This window comes from Triturus cristatus, chromosome 10 (assembly GCF_964204655.1).
Source record: "Triturus cristatus chromosome 10, aTriCri1.1, whole genome shotgun sequence".
NCBI classification, from domain to species: domain Eukaryota; kingdom Metazoa; phylum Chordata; class Amphibia; order Caudata; family Salamandridae; genus Triturus; species Triturus cristatus.
In genome coordinates, this window is record NC_140593.1 from 672,902,154 (window position 1) to 672,921,695 (window position 19,542).

Sequence of the window (19,542 nt, forward strand, 5' to 3'; positions counted from 1 at the left end):
ACTGATGCTAGCCAAGGGTTCAGGAAAGGGGGGTACCTCTTAGGGATCAGGAACACAGTCCAGCAGAGGCCAGCAATCATCAGGCAGGCCCAGTTGTAGGTCCAGGCAGGTCCAGTTGCAAGATCAGGCAGGGCCAGTTGCAGCAGGTCAACTGTGCAGTTTGCAGGGAGGCCTCTGGAGTTTGCTGTATCCCTGTAGCTCAGAAAAGGAGAACAGCCAACTGACCCTTGTAGTCACTCATGTTAGCCTGAGATGAGTGGAGCAGGTCCAGTCTTCCTTCTCAGAGAGTAGGTCAGACTTCAAGCAGCAGGTCAGTCATCTGAATAACTAGGCAGGCTTCAAGCAGCAGGGCAGTCTCTGGGGGACAAGACAGGCCTCAAGCAGCAAGGCAGTCCTATGTTAGGAGCAGGGTAGTCCTCTGAAGAACAAGTCAGGCCTCAAGCAACAGGGCAGTCCTCTGGGGGACAAGGCAGGTCTCAAGCAGCAAGGCAGTCCTCTGGTAGCAGCAGGGTAGTCCTCTGAAGAACAAGGCAGATCTCAAGCAGCAGGGGAATTCTCTGGGGAACAAGACATGACTCAAGCAGCCAGACAATCTGGGGAACAAGGCAATCTAATTCTGTAATGTCCATCTGTCCAGGAAAGTCCTGATGGGTGGCTCAGGAAGTTCAATATGCATACCTGGGGCCACCCTTTAAAGTTGGGGAAACTTCTAGTCGACCTCCACATTTGTTTCTGGAAAATTCCTTCCTACCACTTTCTTCCCTTGGCCAGGGACCAAGAGGTCTAGGGTGACAAAAGGCTGGTGTTACGTTCCTTTGTGAGTGTGCTGCCCTTTGAAATGTAAGTGGGGCAGGGAATAGGTCTCCTCATCCCATCTCGGCAAGCTGGCCCTCTCCCAGCTACACTCAGATCCTATTTTTCACTGGCTGGGCCCAAAACGTATTCCTAATGGGGGAGCAAATAATAGGCCTAGGCAGCTGGACACTCCTAGAAGGCCTCAGAAAGTTCAGGGCAGAAAAATGGCAACTTTCTAAAAGTTAATAAAATAAGGGGTCGGGCCTATTGGTAATTCTATAACAAAAAAACAGCTCCGACAATTAGAAGTGACTTACTTTAAACGGACCAAGTCAAATTAATTCATAACCTTGGTCTGTGTATTTATTTCACATCAAATTAAGCAATTATTTACACCTTCCTTTGTTGCAATTGAGTATGTCTTACGGAACAAAATTCTCTATATCAATGGAGACATTTAAATCAAACAGAAATGGAAAAATAGATTAATCAAACGCGTATAACTGACCATTAAAACATCATAAAACATGTATGACTCAACATTGAAACGTACAAAACATGATGGGAACGTTCAAAAACTGTGATGTATAATATCCCTGTTAATAATAGGTTTAGCTCTCTGGATCTGGTAGATTAGAGTGGTTTAGTCAATCAATGGCTAACTAACAAAAACTATGCAAAAACGTGGAAACATGCACCTGGTTTGCTTCCAAAAAAAGGAGGGACAAGAGAGGGAAAAAATAGTCTCGGAGAAGCCCGGTGAGGGTAGTGTTTTTATTCACACTCCTACCCCCGCTAGTACCTCAAATCGGGCTAATGAATGTAGCCAAAGGGGATGGGTAGGATATCAAGACACTCAACAAGTTCCATCAGAGGAAAGGCAGACCAATCAAATCCCCCCAGTTAACACAGTGGAACCACAAAGCACCCGGATTTTATCCTGGAACATAGCAGGCCTTAACTTGAAAATGAACCTCCCAGATTGGGGGTCATTTGTAGACCAACACGAGCTATGCCTGTTCCAGGAAACATGGGCAAAGACAGATTCATTTAGAGTGGGATTTGTAACGTATTGCACCTCGGCAGTTCAGGGGGCCAGGGGGAGACCCTCGGGGGGGGTGGGTCTATGCACCTGGGTAGGTGTACACTTGGGATGTAATGTAAAAAAGATAGAGACCCAGTCCCCCGACGTCCTGTGTATTTTCCTTTCTTTTCACAACGCCATGAGGATTGCAATAATCAATGTCTACTTATGGCCAGCAAGCTATGGACAATCGCCCCACACGCTCAATTGCCTCTCCTCATTTCTCCCCACCTTACCGGATAATTGTCGTATAATTATTGGAGGGGATTTCAATTGTCAATTTGAGCCCTTGAACGGCTTATCTACTAGTATTATAAGCTAGGAGGACTTGGTATGGTCAATCCCAGAATCTAACATCAAACCAACACGGGCATGGACCCCTCTAGTATTACAACTGAACGCAGTTACACTCAGTTACTCATTAAGGGCTTGTAATGGCCGATTCCCATCTGACAGTCCCGGGAATTCTACTTTCAATAGACTGGGGCAGGCATCAATTATAGACTACATTTTGGTAGACATCAGTCTCTGGCACAGGGCTATTGACTTCAAGGACACCTCTCGCCATGAGAGCGATCATAACCCCTTGGCACTTGAAATATCCCTACCCCTGGCTAAAGATCCGCCAAGTACATCCACAAACCCCAACCTCAATCTAGTATTGGCCGAAGGAGGGAGGAGGGTATGCTGTGGGGAACTAGCACAATCACCGGATAAAGTGTCTCCTCTTTATCAACAAATCCTCCCCTTTCTAGAAGCTGCGCATGGAATATCCGAAACTAGTAGTAGTATAGCAACTCAATCCATACTGATAAAAAATCACCAGGACCTGTTCTCTACACTGGCAGATTTATTTTATAAACGTAACAGGCCCAGGCCAAAACTTAAAGCTAAGCACCCATGGTACAATAAAACATGTAAGGTAGCCAAGCAAGCCCTCTTAAACTCTATCAGAATGAACGATAGACTGTCAATTAGGGAAGCCAGGGATCAATACAAAAAAACTATAACGGGAGCTAAAACTAACTGGGAAAATGAAAAATGGGACGCAATAAAAACAGCATTAAACAACCATGACATGAGAGCCTTCTGGAACCTAGTCAAAACAGGGAAATCCGAAGGCCAATCGGCTATAGGACCAAACCTAGGGGAAGAAGTTTGGAGAACCCATTTTAAATCTCTATACACAAGGCCCATAGAGGAAGAGGGAGAGGACAAGGTCACATCACCCACCCTAGATGTGAACGCCTTAAATATAGATCCTCCCCTTTGCACAATGAAGGAGATCACAGGGGCATTGGGTAATCTACTTCCAGCTAAAGCACCTGGGTTGGATAGGATACCTAGGGACCTATTCCGACCCGAACCCGTAGTTTGGGCACCCTACCTACGGTTATTATTTAATGCCGTTTTACAAGGTATGGCGTTGCCCCCTACTTGGGCTGGAGCAGAAATTATCCCCATTTATAAAAAGGGCTTTCCACTTAATCCAGCAAATTATCGGCCCATAAGCCTTATAGATGTCATTCAAAAAATGTTTGCTCGCGTACTTCTGGAGCGCCTGCAATCTTGGATAGAGGAAAACAATATACTAACACCTCTACAAGCAGGATTCAGGGCCAGGACCTCCACTATTGACCAGATCTTCAGATTACAATTTATCCATTGGAAAACTGTGGTTTTAGAGGTGGCAGCCTCTATCTCACATTTGTGGATCTTAAATCAGCGTTTGACTTGGTGCAGCGAGATCAGCTATGGGGCATTCTTCTTGATATGGGAGTACCAGAATTTCTTTGCCAACAGCTGAAACGCTTTCACCAAGGCAACTATGCGAGAATTAGATATGGCAAAAACTGTGAACTCTCTGCCCCCTTTCCTGTAGAGAAAGGGGTGCGACAGGGATGTGTCCTGGCCCGACACTCTTCTCCCTGTTTTTAAATGGCTTAATTGAAATTTTGCTAGCTGGTAAAAACATTGACGCTCCAAGGCTGGGGAACCGCAAAATTCCAGCACTTATGTTTGCGGACGACCCGCTCCTACTTTATAAATCACCCATGGGTATGCAGAGGGTACTGGAGGTATTTAGTTTCTTATGCAAGAAGAGGTGACTGGAGATCAATCTCCAGAAAACCAAGTATATGGTTTTCAATGCTAACACTATAAATTGCCCACATCCCCAACTAGATGGAAGGGCTCTAGATAGGGTGTCTATTTTTGATTACCAAGGGATCACACTCACAGATAAAATGGACTGGGGGACACAAATAAAGAAAGCTAGTTTAAAATTAACTCAGTCCACGGGGGGCATTTTAAAGATAAATAAAAATTGCACCCATAAAATGTTAGGTCCACCAGTAGAAATCTACAAAACGCAGGCCAGGGGAGCCTCATTATACGAGGCAGAACTATGGGGCCATTGCTCATCCATTTCCCTATCCATGCCAGAGAACTTATTTCTTAGGCAACTGCTGGGCCTCCCTATGAGTACCCCATTAACACCGCTTAGAATGGATTTAGGGATTGGCCCCATAGCCGATGTAGTTTCCTCTAGACCTCTCCTATACTGGCATCGCCTGTGAGGTACACCTGAGCTAGCTGACTACAAAGAGGAGTTGAAGGACGTCATGACCCTTCTTGGTGCAGGGAAATTCCCCTGGCTAGCCTACATCAGGAATTCCTGTCAGGCAATAGGGAGGGCAAACATGTGGACCACACCAGAAGAGACCTGTCCCACAATCTCCAGAAAGGCACTACTTGACTCCCACAGAGAATATTAAATGGCCCTACTATGCCAAGGGACTAAACCAAGTAGCTTGATTTCCAGGTTTCTGGATATCAAGCAGCAATATAGGACAGAACCTGCTCTTGATCATATCCAACCATTATTGGCAAAGAAACGTTTTCTTCAATTTAGGCATGGGGGCTCCCGCTCCGAGCATTTACTAACAAATGGCAGGGAGCCCTCAAACTTGATTGCCCAGGGTGCGACCAAGTTGAAGAAACCGAATCACATGTCCTTTTCTTTTGCCCTGCATATGGTTGGCCAAGGTCTAAGTAGGTGTTACAACTCTGTAGAAACCTGGGGATTACACACTGCACTGAGGCCCTTAGGCTCCTCAAGTATGAAACTGACACACTTATTGTGTTTGCCACTTCTAGGTGGTGCATTCGCAGAACAATTTTAAAGAAAACTATTGTAGGAAAGCCCTAGCCTCCAGCACCCTCTATATACGCTGCTATGCTATGTTTGCACATATTTATCGTATGGTCACTTTTATCACAAATCTTCTCCCCTCTGATTTGCCTTTCGTAAAAAAAAATATATATATATTTTATACAATATCTCTTTATGTAGTGTTTTTTAACACTGCTATAATCATCTACTAGATAAGTCAAAAGCATTTTAATATTTGCTAGGAGTTTTATACATAGCAATGATTTGGCTATTGGTTTTAATACACAATATTTTAATCCCCCTGCACTTAAGGTAGAAAACTTATCCCGTAATGGATACTGTCACATACCCAAGTTTAGCATTGAGTGTTGCTGTGAGAGAGCGCACCCAAGAACGAACCAGAAAACTCTCCACAAATCAGATCTGCATCATATTTTAATATAGCACCTATGTACATAAATAGTATGATGACATATTTTAATATTCTTCTTTATGCTATCCAAAATGTACTGTATTGTCTTTTTCTTACGTGCTTTTATGACCATATGGCCGAAATAAAGCTTTTTTGACTGACTGACTGACAAAACATTATGAAACAATGAATTACACAGATATATCTCAAAACAACCTGGTAGATTTGTTTGAGATCTCTGAATCTAACTGTCATCACGATGTTTGAAATAGTAATCAAGGACAGATTAAAGAACAGGCCCTGCTTAGAAATGTCCTCAACTTGAATAAGAGAAACTGCAGTCCCACACCTAACATCCACCAAACTGCATTGCTCAGGAACAACTAATCAGCAGCATTTGCTAACTAAGAGCTAATTGAATTTCTAAGGGCGGCCGCATTGAATTTCTAATGGTCCACACCCTCCATCCACAGGAATACAGTCATATTTCCACAATCTTGACAAGCTGTATTCAACCTCCATCTAGTGCCATGTTAAATCAGAGACTCTGCTGCAGGAGCAACGACAAGGTGATGGAAGGAACGATTTAATTAATCTCAGCCATTGGTGATCACCTGAGGCTACATTCAAGACCATTGTTTTTCACTGTCTCTCTAGCCAGAGACTACCTGACACTACTCTCTTACAGGGCCACAGTCCAGGGTTGGGCCCATGAGCCTTTTCTAGGGCTACTGGGCCCAACTATGTTAGTTGAGGCCTTTTGCTCCTGGTGTCCCAGGACCCGACCTACTATGGATCCTGAGAACTGTGCGGAGTATCCCTTCCGCACTTGACTCTCAGTAGTCGCTGTGGATAAAAAGTCAAAGGTGTCCTCGGAGGTGAAGTGTAGATACAGGTAAGTGAACATGACTCATAACTCAAGTGCACCACAATATGAATAATAAATATAATCAATGTCCAGCCAAATATTTACTTTTGTAAACAAAAGACGTATTTTATTTCTAACACTACACATGCAAAGGAATAGTGACATTCATGAGCAATAGCACAATTCCCTTGAGGTTAGAGCACTAGTCATTGTTAGGCAAATTGCTTTCCCACCATTTTTCTTATGACGTGATCAGGGTTAGCCCCCATTTACTGGTGGCTGTATCCCCCATGAGAAAGGATACATGTCTGGGCAAACGGGTCATGCTGTCTACTGCAACAACAACAGGGTGACGGAACAAGTGCTTGAATTAATCGCAAACATTGGTAATCGCTTTGGGCTAGAATCCAGACCATGTGTTCCCATCTGGAAGAGACCTAGCCTGCACCTTGAAGATTTTCATATTTTGTTGACGTGCACCTCTATACTATCCCATGATCGCAAGATATATTTGGTCTGTTACCACAGTTTAAACATAGAGAGTATAGCAGACTTCTGATTGTATTCCCATATGCATCAGGACATTCCCAGTTCTTTTTTAATTTAGTAAACGTTGAAGGCCATTCCTCTTGAAAGAACGCTACATCATGAATCATGATGCAGTACCACTCCATATAAACTGTTAGAATTCAGATACCCCTACAATTAGTTATTGAATGTACTGTTATACCTGATCTTGTAGGGGCTCTCTGACTTTTGGCCTGGTTCATGCTATAAAAATACGACATACGTACATGCATACAACATAAATGACATTTTAACCCCAGCGTATAGATTACAGTTCCCCCAGTGTTCTATACTGTGCAACCTAGCACTCAGCTCAAGGTACCGGCAAGAGTTTGGGAGAAAGACAATCCAGTCCACAATAGAATGCACTAGAGTGTTTTGGGGGGACCAATATGAGGCTATTCAGGAAGGCATTACCACTCATCTTAATTCAACAAGGAATCTGCAATGGGTGATCTGCATTTACAAGCATGTGGCATTGCATAGCCACACCCTATGTCTCATAGGCTCTCCATTTGTGTTCTTCATGGGGCCACAGGTGGAGTGTGCCATTTCAATATTAGAGCTGTTACTTGTATCCACAATATCAACTTGTTCAGGGGGTGCTGCTACCAACTACAGATGGCCAGGTTTCTGGTGTTGCTCAGGATGAATTCCCAACACAGGCATCTTGTAGGTCTGGTACCATTAAAATGCACCCTTTGCAGCTGATACAAGTCCCTATGTGTCTACACCACCAGCTTGGATGGCACACATTACCACATCCTCAAGTCACACTAACTCCTGGACCAAGTTCTGGTTACTTACTCACTTGCCCCTGAAATTGGCCATGGTCAATACTCTCCTGATACTTTCAGGCAGGCACGGAGAATTTTCTGCAGCGCTGCCATTTTTCGTCATGAAGCACTCTTAAACAACTATCTAACATCAAAACATCCTGCACCTTCGGCTCCTTGCTTCCAGTGTGGATCAGTCACTTCTATTGGATCACTGGCAGCATATCGGAAACAAAAATATCGTGTGGACAGAATACCGTGTCAAAAATAACGAGGACCAAAATATCGAAAGGGTACGTGCAAATAGGTAAGTATAGATTTACTATTCTTAACTCCACATCTACGTACCTTGACGATATATATATCATCAAGGTACATATATGTGGAGTTTTAATAAAACTTTGTTTACCTGTAGAAACTTACATACATGATATTCTTGACCTCGATATTCTTGACACAATATTCCCATGATATTTATCTTTCCGATAGTCTGTCTAAATACCCTTCTTTTTACTATTGTGAACATATTTTCCTTTTAGAAAGCTCTGCTGCATTTCTCATCATTATTAATGAGTTGGTGTGACTAGAAACCTGGGACTTGATTTAGGTAATTTTCGTAATACAAAATCACTACCAATCATTAGAAGTGCTAGAGTTATATTGTTAATCATCTCATATTGATACAACACAACAACAGTATTTCCTTGAGCAGAAATGATGCTGGCAGACATCTTATTCATGGCAGATTTACTGCATTCTCTGGCAGGCAATCATCAAATGGCAGTGGCGGCTTGCATAGGGCGTGCTGCGGGTGGTGAGGCAGGGCAGGGGGAGGGGCAGGGTGGGGGGGTAGTAAACTCGGACATACCACGGAACGGAGCAAAATAATTATTACGTTCCTCACTTCCGTCGTATGTCCGAGTTTACTACCTCCCACCCTGCCCCTCCCCGCTCCACCACCCGCAGCAGGCCCTATGCGAGCCACCACTGTCAAATATTACATTACTTCCCACCTCTAAATTGGATCAGCTGAATGTTCCTTACTCCAGAGTCACTGGTCACTACTTGGTTCAAATTGAAATTAGTTTTCTGTTACATTTCCAGGTGTGCCATGGGTGGCACCAATGTAAGCATTAATTGACTGTAGGTCTGACTTTCAGTGATCAGATCTTCCAGCAGTGGCACCTCCATGCTGTGGATCATCAGCACACCTGGTAGGTGAGGATGGTGTTCATCTGGAAGCAAGAAGTCCACGCAGAACCATCAGCTGGAGGGACAGGCAATATGGTGTGAATGACAGTTACAGCAACCAGTGACTGTCATGTGGTATAATCAACATGTGAATGATTCTACGGCAGCTATTATATGAGGTGCACTCTGACGGTACACCCTACACAGCCACGGACCTGCATACATCAACCACCACTTGAACTTCCACCAACCCAGACACTTGTGTTCTGCCTCCCTCCTCCTTGCTCAGAAACCCCGCATTTGCCTAAGCAACAGTGGAGGTCGTTCCTTCTCCTACCTTGCTGCCAAGTCCTGGAACCACCTCTCCCTTCACCTCTGAACCTCATCCTCACCCTGGATTTCAGGAAAGGACTCACAACCTGGCTGTTCAACTGATCCCCCCCCTTCGCCGCAGGGTTCACTGCACCTCTCAGGTGATTAGCCACGCTTTACAAATCCTGTTTGATTATGACAAATCCTGTTTGATGATGATGGTAGAAGCACTGTCAGACAGCCAGATTTGTCTCTGCCACTCTAAAACCTTCCTGAGCAATTAGCAGATGCAGAAATGTGTTCTATCAATTGGGCATGAACAAAGTTTGCTGTTTTTCCATCAGCCTTTTGTTTACTGAGCACATGCAGATTCCCTTTTTCCATCAATCACCCAAAATTGAGACCAGACTTTTTTAATTTTCGGATATCGCCTTCATACAAAAGCTACAAAATAGAACACTTTCAAGGTGACTATTTTTCTAGGCCACAAGTTGATAAAAATGCTACTCTTTATCATTGCCTTTTGTACCATTCCACTGTTGCCTTCTGCATTCTTATACTACTGCCTTCTGTGCCATCATTTAATCCCCAACTGTACACGTATACAATTCCTTACATTATCTTTACTCCTTCACCTTTACTGTCCTTGTATTACTGCCTTCTGTAAATTTACCCCACCATTCTCTATTGTACTGTTTTACCCACCCCCATTGCACTCTGCACAGGTAAGGTGGGCAGACAAGATGAACCCGCCTCTGATTGATTCAACGGATGAACCGGGGAGGGTAGTTTGGGGGGACTAGAAACATTCCGAGATTGAATTGTTTGCCCTTTATTTTTCCACTCCAGGTCGTCAGAACCATCTACACGACTCGTGCATTCAGGTAGAAAAAGAAGCCAGCTGAACAAGATGGCGGCAGCCTCGTCTGACCATGTCTGAACTCTGTCAAATAAGTGAGGGCACTCTGTGCAGGGGGGGCTGTCTCGGAAAAGCAATTAGTGCAGTTGACGAAGGTGATGCTTAGAGTGAAGCGAATACAGTGTACAGAGCAGCGATGGATACAAAAAACACACAGACCTGTGGTGGCTCCCGCTCTTCGCTACTTCACTGTTGCACAACATGCTCCTGCCCCCAGTTCTCATGGTGCTGTTCTAAAAGTTGTTCTTAACAACGGTCAACTTCTTGCTCCATAAAAGCTTGTCTTTAGCTTTACCACGTCTTCTCATCACTCTCTTAATATGAAAGTGAAACCCGAAAAGCAATTGTGTTATTGTAAGTATAATATATGGTATAAAATCAAGGGAAAAAACATTCTCAGTTATTATAGCATACTTGGCAGCCCCACCGGCAGTACTTTCAACCTAGAAGAAATACTAGGAGGAGTGAGTTAAAACCTAGAAAACTAATTGGGCAAAAACATGGCTGCCTTTGTTTGACTGCACTGAAAGAGAGTGTATTGTAATTGTGAACGTGTTTCCTAACCATCTCACTGCTCAGTAGAGCAGAGCATATAATGTCCTTAATGTATTATTGTCAATTCCAAGTACATTGTATGGACCTGGTTATTACCATCTACATTGGGTCCTCAAGATTCGTTTGATGTGGTCTCTCTTTTGTCGTAATGTTGCTACTATGTAATTGTTAAGCGCTCTTATACCCATGGGTCATGTTCGCGCTATATAAAACTCTGAATAAATAAATAGAGCTGTAGGCAGCACAACACTTCTCAGTTTTCTGCATCTGTGCTCTTGTTACTATTTTATGGCTTTGCATTTACTCCAGTGGGGAAGGGAACCTGCATCAAGCTCTGCAAGCTATAGTAAACATTGCTCATTACGTTTGGGAAGGCTTCATTATTTTTCTCACCTTATTCGATCCTGTGAGCCGGGTTCTTTTCACTTGCCAGGCAGTTAGGTTACATCAGTAGTGCCCTTATAAGTATGAAAAGAGGATGTGAGAAACTGGGCAGAGGTGAGGGACCATCGGGTGATAACTTAAAACCCAGAATTATATGTTTCATGAAGTTCTATTGTCCCCTGATCAGGGATCCAGAGGCTGCAATATCATGGATGGACCTAGGCAGTTATCATGACCGCCATCAACCTTGGCATGGCCGACATTCTTCCACAATATTTAGTGATGTTTGCCATCACAGTGAGGTGGAAAGACCCTCACGAAAGAAGACAGCAATGGAAGGCTGGGTTTCCAACAGTGGAAAGGTCTATCAACATTGAGGACGTCCGTCAACCCATACCTTTTCAAAAACCAACTCATCAACAACACCCGCAGCTCCCACGACTCTCCTCATGCCACACAAGCCAACGAAGCAACAAAGGAGCTTCTGAGTGACACTTTTCAAACACAGCTGTTAGAAGATAACCCAGATTCTCAAAAAATGAGTGAACTGTGATGTTGGATGAGATAATTAGGGTTGAGCCCCAGTAGTTTGAAGCACAAGTCTTGAGAACATTCATGAGCCAGAGAAGGGGTATGTCAGCCAGAATTGTGGATAAGGTGAATACTGTCTCCAACAACAGAGGCTCACCAGAGACCATCTTCAAGTGGTGGAATTACTTGCTTCCAGGGCCACACAGTAAAGGCCCTGGCAACATGTAGTGGGTCTCCCAGGCCTCTTAAACTCATGACCATGGAGGAAAATGTGTTCTACATTATCCACACCAAAGGCATCATGGGAATTCCAGGTGGGGTAGAGACTTGTAAGTACAAACACTAGATCATGCTTGTTAACACCTTCATCCTTTCTGCACTCTGGCATTCTTATTCCCTAACATAACTCTGTGCACCAATGACAACCTGTTCACGCAAGTATGCTAAATGATGTTGTTCTCAACTCATTACATTACCAATGTAATCACAATTTTCCATTTCCTCACTCTGTCACACCATTATACTGAACATAACTCATATTAGAAAAACATTCAACAGTTGTAACATCACATTTTGACGCCAACTCACACCTTTCAGTCCTATGTAATGGCAACATTTATCAAGTTAATCATCCCTCTGTAATGTCCACCCGCTCTTATCATAATCAGATAGCACATACTAATTCTCAGAAACTTCTACAATGCAATATCAAAAATAGGTAGTAGGAGTGAGGTAAACAGACAAATCAATGTCCACTGCATTGTTGGAGTACGTTTCAATTTCAGTTACCTTATTGACAAGCATACCTGATCATAAGGATGCATAGAATCAAAGTCAAGGAATGGAAAAGTGATGTCATGGTGATGCGGATCCGTTTCGTCAACTAAGTAACACACTGCTTGACACTCATGATCCTCACCCATAACACTGTGGAGGTTGGGGCTTGAAAAGTGCAATGACTTTATACCTTTTTAAAAAAAAATGCCACATCCATCACCCATCTATATGCAAGCAGAAATAGTGTGATGTATAGATAAGTATCTCAAGAACGCTGCAAAGTGGCCTGTACCTGCTGACCAGAGTGACACAGCTGTGTCACCCAACTGTGGCACACCATACCTCTTGTAACAGCAATTTGTAAGTGGAAAGGACACCATTCCCTGCTGCTGCCTGTAGAGTGCAGAAATACAATTGTAGATACTTGGCAAGAACTGAGGCGTATTGCAGCCCCTGCAATGTGTATGTTACCCAATGTACCTGACACTATAAAAGAGGGTGGGTTGAGTTACAGAGAATCAGCAAGCCCTATACCTGCATATTTCCTAATATTGTTTGCTGTTTGGTGTGTAATAGTGTTTCTTGTGTTTAAAAAGCTTTATTAAGTAAATAACAATTCCATAAGAAAAGGTCATGAAAACCCAAAATATGAATAGTATAATAAATATAAAAACAGACAATAAGCACAATAGAAAGCTGTTTTCATTTTAGCAATAATAAAGGAAAGAAGAGGGGGGAAAGATGGGGAAAAAGAGGAGTATATAGTACAGTTCTATAATTGAAGATCATGAGATTATATTATAGCCTTCTTATAACAATACAATATAATAAGCTTGTATATTATTAAACTTCTCGTAACTTATCCTATCTTATGCAATGCAAGAGGCAGACAAATATACAAACATAAGAAATATAATAATCAAAAAGGGGAAATAATATTGTAGAGAAACAAATAGTGACCAAATGATGATTTATGGGGGTTGTACATTTTCATAACGATTGCTTGATACAGGAGTTGAAATCTTAGTTAAATAATGGTTAATGATAACCAAAATAAATCCCTATTTACCTGTGATTTAACAGAAGAAGCAAATGTAATGTCTAATATATGCTAATGACATGGATTTCGCTGAAAGTTTAGTTGAACATTTCAATTAAATGAGATCAGCTGAAAAGCTTAGGCTAACATGAAGTCAAATAAACTTTTCTCATGAAAAGACAATCCCAACGAATCTGATAAGCTACCCAAAAAGAGATTAATGTGTGCTAAAGGAGACTGTAAGTTAGCCACAGCCACACTTGGAGCAGCAGAGTCACTGCGGTTTGGTCATTGCTTCACCTGGTGTCTAGGGGGACGAGGAAGCCAGAAAGCGGTTTTGCCAGCACAGGAGCACTCCCGGAGGAGGGAGACTACAGCTCCCATCACGCCTTGCGCACAGGTCACGCTTAAAACGGAAGTGCCGAACCGCGGCGCGGTGTAGCCACAGCCACACTTGGAGCAGCAGAGTCACTGCGGTTTGGTCATTGCCTCACCTGGTGCCTAGGGGGACGAGGAAGCCAGGAAGCAGTTTTGCCAGCACAGGAGCACTCCCGGAGGAGGGAGACTACAGCTCCCATCATGCCCTGCCCGCAGGTCGCGCTTAAAACCGAAGCACCAAACCGTGGCACGGGACGTGTGCAGGGACGCACCCGGGTCGTGCCTGGGCCAAGGGCGGGCCCGTCCACGCCCGTCGGAGCCCGGAGGAGGCTGGGCTGGGCCCCCATCTAACGTCCATCACCCAACTAAAGGAACTGTGCCCTTCTGGGACTTTGTATTTGCACTATCATTATGGGAAATCGTAAAGGCCCCATAGAAAGCGCAAGAGGAGGGTCTGCAGCAACATTGGATGCATTTTTGATCAGAGCAGCGAGCGTCCTTACCCATGAAATAGAACTAACAGAGAGGGGCCTATCAATGGAACCCGTCCTTTTTCCCCCAGAGCCACTCGCAGAGAGCAGTCAGGAGGCATTATCAAAAACTCACTTATCTCCTCTGACAATATCCAATGACCTCCCACTAGGCCAACAGAGATTGTCACATGCAAGTATTTCTCTCTCCAACATAATTAGAAGTGATCCAGCGTCCCCAGTTCCCACTATCCTATTGCGAGACCCTATCAATGATCCTCCAGCAAAGCGGCGAAGGGCCAGCATAACTACTAAACCTAAGCAAACTAAATCCACCCGTGTCCCTAAACCAAGGGGGACACACCCTAAAGTACCCACGCCGAGTCATCTCACACCAAACACGATTCAAAATTCTAACATACAATCTCCACAAGCCCTATTCAATGAGGAACTATGGGAAGAAGCAAGCAAAAGATTGACGATACTCCTGGACCCTATTCTGATTAAGCTAACTCAGATTGAACAGCGTCTTGCCGGTTTGGAAGCCCTTAATATACCCGCTCGATCTCTGAGCAAGCCCTGTAGAACGCAACAAATGTGCATTTGCCAGAGGCAGCTTTAATTCATCCGACTGAAGCCCAAATTTGGCCAAATGCACAGCCAGTGACAGGAAATACAGGTAACCATGGAAGTCGGCCGAGTGGGCCGTACCTCACAACGAGTGAACACGTAAATGCACAAAGGGAGGCGCAATCCTTACAAGATAAGGGCCAAAGTGATACATTACAACAGATACCCCTAGTGAGGGAGAAATTAAGAGCACCCAACCAGGCTATGGGAACACGAAATAATTGTCCCACGCCCACAGCTGACTATCTGTCACCAGTTTTCCATCTCCCACCGGAATCTTCACCTCTGACATTGGTTCTGGTCAACGTACCACCACTTCGGGTTAATCAGCTTGAATCGACATCACAGTTAATGGACAAATCCCTCCATTGGCTTTCAACCAATCTTAGGAACTCGGGCTGGAGTAACCATGATCTGGCTAATAAAATTATTATGGCCCGAAGAGTGGGTTTAATACCTCACAGGTGGGTTATTTGCTCCTGGACAATCTCTATAGGTCTCCCCCCAGGTGTACCCAGATCATTTCCCTACCACTGGAGCATTTCTATAAGGAGGCTATAAATTTAAGGGAGGGCATTAGGCCAAGGCTGGGTCAACTCCCTATGAGACATAAGGAGGGCCCAAATAGCTTCCAGGGGATAAGGCTCCAAAATAGATTTGCTCCCCTTTCAGTTTTGGAATCATGCGATTGACCACCACCGCACAATGGGAGATTACCTATATTAGTTGATCCACCACAGATAGCACAGATAACACCCATCTCCTCGCCCTCGCAACGTATAGTAGAAGGAAATAAGATTATCTTAGCCTCTTGGAATGTGGCAGGAATTGCCTCAAAGGTAGGAAATGAGCAATGGCTGAATCTTTAGAATTCCTGGAGATTATTTGTTTCCGGGAAACATGGGTTAAGGAGCCGGTGTTCTTCCCCGGATTTCGCACATTCCATACTCCAGCAGTACCATCTAAATCGGGTAGAGCAAAGGGGGGACTATTGACCTTGATCTCAAACACCGTCCCTCTACTAATAAAACAGGTCGACTCACCGAATAACCATTTCCAACTCTTATATATTGACCATAGAATCGTAGGACCCTGGATTCTAATCAATTTCTATAATAATGAATTCGGGAGAAACATGAAGAAACTGGTAGAGGACCTAATTAGGGGGCTAGGTGAAATGCAGAAAATTAAAAGCAAATGTCCACCAAACATTATCTGGGTGGGGGATTTTAATTCACATCTATGCAAACAGAAAGAGTCTAAGGTCTGTGGCCTAGCAGACCCTCAGGGTAATCCTCTAATACATTTCTCACATAATGAGTATGGTGATAGCCTAAATAATCTCTTATTTTTGAGTAATTTGGGAATAATAAATAACACAACTGCAGGTCAGACAGGGAAAACATTTAGGTGTGGCAGTCAGGAGTCACCAATTGACTTCATTTTAGTCTCCTCTCTGTTAAGAGAAAAAGTGGGCCATTTAAATAACCTGTTTACAAGTTATAGCGATCATGCCATTTTATTTATGTCTCTAAATTTTTCATCTAAGGTGAAAAAACATCAACAGATAGTACACAAAATATCACTAAGTAGGAAAAATGGTTACCAGCTAAAATGGACACAGGTTGTGAAGTTGAACCTGGGCAATGAAATCCAAGCCCACGTAAAGGATGATATTATAAAGTGCCTGATTGAGGGATGTTCACCTGCACACATAGTCACCCAGTTTATAGCCCTCCTATCGAAATTAAAATTGGCACTTACCCGCCCTAAGCCTGCCAATCCTAACCAAACCAGAGATGGTATGACCATGAATGTTCTACTACAAGGAATTACCTTATTACAGCTATAAAAGCCCCTCAGAGATATAGTAGTAATAAAATTCTTACGAAGCAAATATAAGCAGGCGAGGAAACGAAGAGAGAAGGACATTAGGGAGAAGGCCTGGAAAGATCTTGAGCAAGCTGCTGCCCGGGCAGCAGCAGGAAATTTTGGAGAGTTATAAATGCCCCTTACTTAAAAGATGTTAAGGACCCTTGTTTGGACTCTCATGTTGATGAGGACACATGGGTCGGTCACTTTGAAAGTATTTTTGGTTCCAATATTGCCCCGGTCCCACCATTTATGGACCAATCTCGATCGCCACAGGGCACATTGACATTCTCGTTAGAGGAAGTTAGGAGAGGGCTGGAGTCTTGTGCACCTGGGAAAGCCCCCGGTCCTAATGGGATCCCAATCGATCTTTTCCAGCAGGATTATGATATGAGGGTCCCCCTATTAATGAATGTTTTAAATAGTATAGCGATAGAGGGTGCTCCCCCATCCTGGAATCAAAGCGTAATTGTCCCTATCTATAAGAAAGGGGATAGGGACTTTCCTAAGAACTATCGTCCTATTTCCCTTCTGGATACTTCTGCAAAGCTGATCGGCAAGCTCTTATTATCTAGATTGGAGGAGTGGGCTCAAGAGAATAATATACTGATGCAGGCCCAGTACGGGTTCCAGAAGGGAAAGAGGACGGTGTATCAATGCCTTAATTTATCACTCTGCATTGACAAATATACCAACGTGAAAGGGGGGAGGATATACATGGCCTTTATGGACCTCTCGGCGGCTTTCGATTGTGTGTCCCACCAGAAGTTATGGCCTATTCTGAATGGGATGGGGGTTGACCCCTTGATAATCCACTTTATCCGCCAGCTGTACGCCAATTCCACAGCCTGTGTTCTGTATGGCGTAAATGGGGAATGTACGTGTTCATTTAAGATCGAGAGGGGAGTCAGGCAGGAATATGTCCTCGCCTTGTTTCTTTTTTCCATCTATACAAACGGGGTGGAGATCGCCCTGACTGGCTCACCACTGGACGTGCCTACATTTGACAACACACCCCTTCCGATATTGGCGTACGCTGACGACGCGGTTTTAATTGCCAGGACAGGGGTTGTCTTGCAATCTCTTATAACCTCATATGCTTCATTTATGGCTTTGTTAGATCTTAGGGTCAACAAGACAAAATCCTTTGTCATCATAGCAGGAGCCAAAAGAGGAGCAAAATCCCCCCATTTCCAGTTGGCTTCAAAGAAAATCGAAGTGATGGACTCCTTCCTATACTTGGGGGTCTTATTTGATAAGAACCACTCCTGGAAGAATCTGGTGGCCGTAAGGGCTCTAGGTATGGAAAGGAGTCTACAATCTATTAAGGGATTTGTAAGGAAGCTGGGAACCAGCCCTTTGGACACGATAAAAGATATCTATTACGCTAATACGAACACAATGGTGACATATGGAGCGGTAGTGTGGGGGATGGCTCTCTCGGACCATCTACAAAGTATGGAAGACACCTTTTTTAAAAACCGGGTGTCATGACCCCTCTCACACTCTAATTATATTTTACATCTTGAATTGGGGTTACCGTACCTGCTGGATTCCATCAGATTGGGTCCAGTTTTGTTGTGGGTTTCGATTTGGCGTAGGTCCACTGTCAATTTAACTCAACGTATAATTGGCAGTTGTTTGAAGTTGGACCATTACAACAGGATTGGATGGCTTAGATATGTGGAAGCTGAGCTGACCGCACTTGGGGAAGGAGAGCTGTTTAGGGACCCCTCACTCTGCAGGAAGACCTACAAACAGAAAATTACTGATCTGTTGTTATAGCGGGCCAACTTCCTCCGGAGGGAAAAGAATCAGCAACAAAAGGCGTCATGTGCATATGACCTTATTCCTTCTAGACTTGGGGAGGGATTCTCATATCATAGATTCATACTGTTGCGCTTTCGTCTGAATTGCATCCCCCTGATGTTGGCCTTTCCAGTGAGGAAGTTAAACATTCTGACTTGACCCTCTGCCCCTGTAACAACCACTCACCCCAAACGGACCTACATGTAGTTCTATTTTGTAAGTTTTATCAAACTGAGAGAAAAGCATTTATCTTTTCGATCTTAAGGCGCCAACATTTTTTGCAATGCAGGGTGGCACTGTACTTTTTAAAGGCACTCTCTGATCCCTTTGTCTGTTTCTCTGTAGCATGTTTTCTATGGGCATGTGTGAGAAAGAGGAAGAACTGGGGCATGTTGACTTGAATAACTGCAATAATTGGATTCCCAATAGAGAGGTGAACTTAAGAAGTTAAACATCTTATAAAGATTGTGTTAGTTAATGATATGGTTTTAAATATTATCACTTTGTGCAGGCCCCATTGGTTGAAATGCATAATAATTTTAGAAGATTTTAAATGTTTTTACTGTCTTTTATATAGTATGATGTATTTGATGAAATAATGCTTTTATGATCTGTTACAAAAAGAGATTGCATAAAGATTACAAATACGAGTCACAGAGAATCAGCAACCCAAATGTTTAAGCCCTGCATACTGCATATTTCCTAATATTGTTTTCTGTTTGGTGTGTAATAGTGTTTTCTTGTGTTTGAAAAGCTGTATTAAGTAAATAACAATTACATAAGAAAAGGTCATGAAAAAACAAATTATGAATAGTATAATAAATATTAAAACAGACAATAAGCAAAATAGAAAGCTATTTTCATTTTAGCAATAATAAAAGAAAGAAGAGGGGGAAAAAGAAGGGGAAAAAGAGGAGTATATTGTGCAGTTTTATAATTGAAGATCATGAGATTATATTATATCCTTCTTATAACAATACAATATAATAAGCTTGTAT

General features: G+C 43.3%; 1 protein-coding gene across 6 annotated transcripts in view; it reads left to right on the forward strand.

The window, feature by feature from the left end:
• The window catches only part of LOC146789879 (uncharacterized), a 499,281-nt gene extending 488,375 nt beyond the window's left edge, over positions 1 to 10,906 (forward strand). For all 6 annotated transcript variants that reach the window (XM_085628145.1, XM_085628146.1, XM_085628148.1 and 3 more), the window contains exon 9: positions 10,030 to 10,906. In XM_085628145.1, coding sequence (XP_085484271.1) covers positions 10,030 to 10,085 — 56 coding nt within the window. In that variant the 3' untranslated portion in view covers positions 10,086 to 10,906. The remainder of the gene's footprint in view (positions 1 to 10,029) is intronic.
• The last annotated feature ends 8,636 nt before the right edge of the window (positions 10,907 to 19,542 follow it).